The following is a 3,114-nucleotide window of genomic DNA, read 5'->3' as shown; positions in this document are numbered from 1 at the left end:
TTCTAATTATATATATATATATATATATTATCTAGGTTTTCCTAGGTTTTTTTAAGCGCAGCAAGGGATAAATGAATCTTTCACGCTTGAAATAACTTTCAGCACCGTTACGAGGCATTTTTTTCGTCTAGTAAAAGTAATATTGCAAATTTCTCTAAATTAATTTCTTTAAATTCTGTGTAATAATTTATAAAATGTAAACTTTTTAAGATACTCTAACAACAACTCTTCTTTATACTAATTTTTTAACTAATCAAAATAAAAAACATTTAATTATTTCGTTTAATTATTAAATCATTTAATTATTATTAAGTCATTTAATTATTAAATCGATTATTAAATTAATCGAATGTTAATCTTTCGTAAGAATTTGCCGTAAAGAAAAATCAATAGGTAAATAGGCAATGATTCGTCCACAGGACATTTTAATCTTGAAAAGAAGAAAAAGAAAAAGAATTTTGTTTTATACCATATTTATTTGAGAGATAATACGGAAAAAGGTTAAATGGTTTAATAATTAATATTTAAGTGCATACATATTTAAATATGCAGCAATAAAAATTTGTAATATACATTTATGCATTTGGTTTTTTATATAGATTTGTACGTTTCTCTTTTCGTAAATTAATTTGTCTCGTGATTTTGTGTATGAAAAATAGAATAGTTGAGAATAATTGAAAACTTACTAACTTACTAATTTCATAGTTCATATTTTATTCCTTAGGTATCTATATTGAGTATTTTAGCATATTGAATATTTCTTACTTCAGTTTCGTTTCAGTCTTATTTTTTCGTAAAGCAGTGTTCTTGTTTTTCGTGTAGCTTGTAGTGATGCGAAATCTTACAATTTTTTCTATCTCTCTCACATTGCAACTTTCCATCTCATCTCCCTTCATTTCTTTCGACCATCGTCCATTCAGTCCATTATGGATTGGCGCGGACGAACTCCCACGCGCTGCTCGATAATACATCGCCATGCGGTAATGCATCGCTTTTATACCTGCACGTTTGTTCCCTTTCAGCTCGCTCGCGGCAACTTGTTTTTCGCAAAGACACCGTTTTCTGTCGATCGAAAATCGACATGCTCACAACAGACATCTGTCTGGTTGTAATGGATTTGTCAGAATTTACACGTAATAATAATTCAGGAGAAGAGGTTCCGATAATAAAAATCAATTCAAAGAGAATTCTTTCGATTCGATAAAAAGATTCCAGAGGATAAAATTTCTTAAAATATAATTTTCTCTGTGAAAAAGTCACGTCACGTCGCGGCTACGATTACCCTTTATGAATGGCTACTATTTACATCGTTTACATTGCTATTTTTTACTTTGCACAGGATAAATGGTGTATCGCACGCACACACACACATACACACACACACAAATATCACAAATATCAATTACTTATATCATATTACTTATAGTATATTTTCCTTAATAAGATTATACGCTCATCGTAGCTAGGCTTAGCTAAGCTTTTTTAAGCCGCAGTTTCTGATTCACGGCTCACTACGCTTAAAAATCATTTCATCCTTGTTGTTAAACGTTAAACGAAGACAAGACGAAATGCTTGTCATCGAGCGTTGTCAGCATGAATTGGACCATGCCACCATCCTTAGATACGCATGCGGTTTAAACTGCTGCCGTGTACTGCGCGGAAACGCTCTCATATACATAGATTACGAAATCTCGAACAGCGTCCGTTGACGTCTGTTGACGTCTGTTGTTAGTTGTGTGTTGTTGCATTTCATGCATCATTGCTACGTTGCTACATAAATCTTCATATTGTTGATTAATCAAACTAATTTAATTAATTTAATCCGTCACGGGAAAATAAAATTAAAAAGATTAGTTCGATTAGTTCGATTGCTTGATTGAATATTATTAAACTACAATATGATCGAGAGATAGAATCGTTATTGTAAGAAGAATTACCGTGTAAAATGTTTACCGTATAAAACATCATAGTGAAATAAGCTACCTTGCTGAGTATGGTATGTTTACAATAATACTTTTTTAATGCAGAAAATGCCACCATTCACAAAAGACGCAAATGCCTCTAAACCGCGTAACGAAGAAACGCAACCGAACATTGACTCAACCGAAGCGGAGGTATCTCTCTTTGGTACAGATGGTTACGAGAAAAGTGTCAGTAAGTATTATTGTGATATTTTACTCCGTTTTTCTTTTTCAAAAATAATAATCAATAAATTTTAACCTAAACTTTTTTCATATCGCAAAATTAAACTTTTTTTTTTTAATTGTTAGTACGTATTATTGGTCCTAGATTTTGAATGCAGATACATAATGTAATAATGATTCTTTTTGACAAAAATGTTAATTTAAGCTTGTTGTTGTTTCTAGCAACGGAAGAGATTGTAACCAAAAGCGCGGAGAAGACTATCGAAAAAGAAATTCAGAAATTGAAGAATAGTCTCGTAGAAGAAACAGGAATACCACCATGGGGTCTTGTTGCTATTTTAATAGGTAATAAAGATGCACTTTTCAAGAAGGTTGCATTATAATCTCACTCACTCTATAAATAACTTATAATCTCAATCAATTAATAACAATCAATCTTTATTATTAGATGTGTACGAAAGAAATCTCATTTTGTGAAATATATATCTAATATCAAACAGTAATTAAAATAATTTATTTCTAATTTCATATGTTATAAAGAAGGAATGGATAAACCTTGGTGAAAATTTTTTTCAGAACTTTTCATATAATTTTTTAAAATTTCTATATAATTTTTCAGAATTTCTTTATAATTTTATAACTTTCTCACACTTTTCATACGAATTGGAATATTTCTCAGAAAATCTACATCTTTTCTCAGAATTTTTCATATATGTTAATTATGAAATATCGTAAGATAATTTTTGATGAAAATATTACAAAATCTAAAAAATTTAAAAATACTTTTTAGAAATTATGAGATGAGAAATTTTAGGATATTTTAGAATTGTGTATTTCACTTGTATGAAAAGTTCTGAGAGAAGATGTAAACTTTTCGAATATTTCTCAGGAAAAATGTTCCAATTCATTATTATAAACATTATGAGAAAAATTTTCACTGGGATAAGACAAGATATTTTATTTTGTAAAT

The 3,114-nt window shown here is 29.4% G+C and overlaps 1 protein-coding gene across 2 annotated transcripts in view; it reads left to right on the top strand.

Moving 5' to 3' along the window:
• Positions 1 to 3,114, top strand: part of LOC108691212 (synaptotagmin 1) — an 11,758-nt gene that overhangs the window by 3,652 nt on the left and 4,992 nt on the right. For both annotated transcript variants that reach the window (XM_018198877.1, XM_018198876.1), the window contains exons 2-3: positions 2,028 to 2,154; positions 2,367 to 2,489. In XM_018198877.1, the coding sequence (XP_018054366.1) occupies positions 2,031 to 2,154; positions 2,367 to 2,489 (247 nt within the window). In that variant the 5' untranslated portion in view covers positions 2,028 to 2,030. The remainder of the gene's footprint in view (positions 1 to 2,027; positions 2,155 to 2,366; positions 2,490 to 3,114) is intronic.

The sequence above is a fragment of the Atta colombica genome, unplaced genomic scaffold (genome assembly GCF_001594045.1).
Source record: "Atta colombica isolate Treedump-2 unplaced genomic scaffold, Acol1.0 scaffold42, whole genome shotgun sequence".
NCBI lineage: Eukaryota > Metazoa > Arthropoda > Insecta > Hymenoptera > Formicidae > Atta > Atta colombica.
Note: the sequence above shows the minus strand (reverse complement) of the source record. Positions and strands in the feature narration are given on the sequence as shown.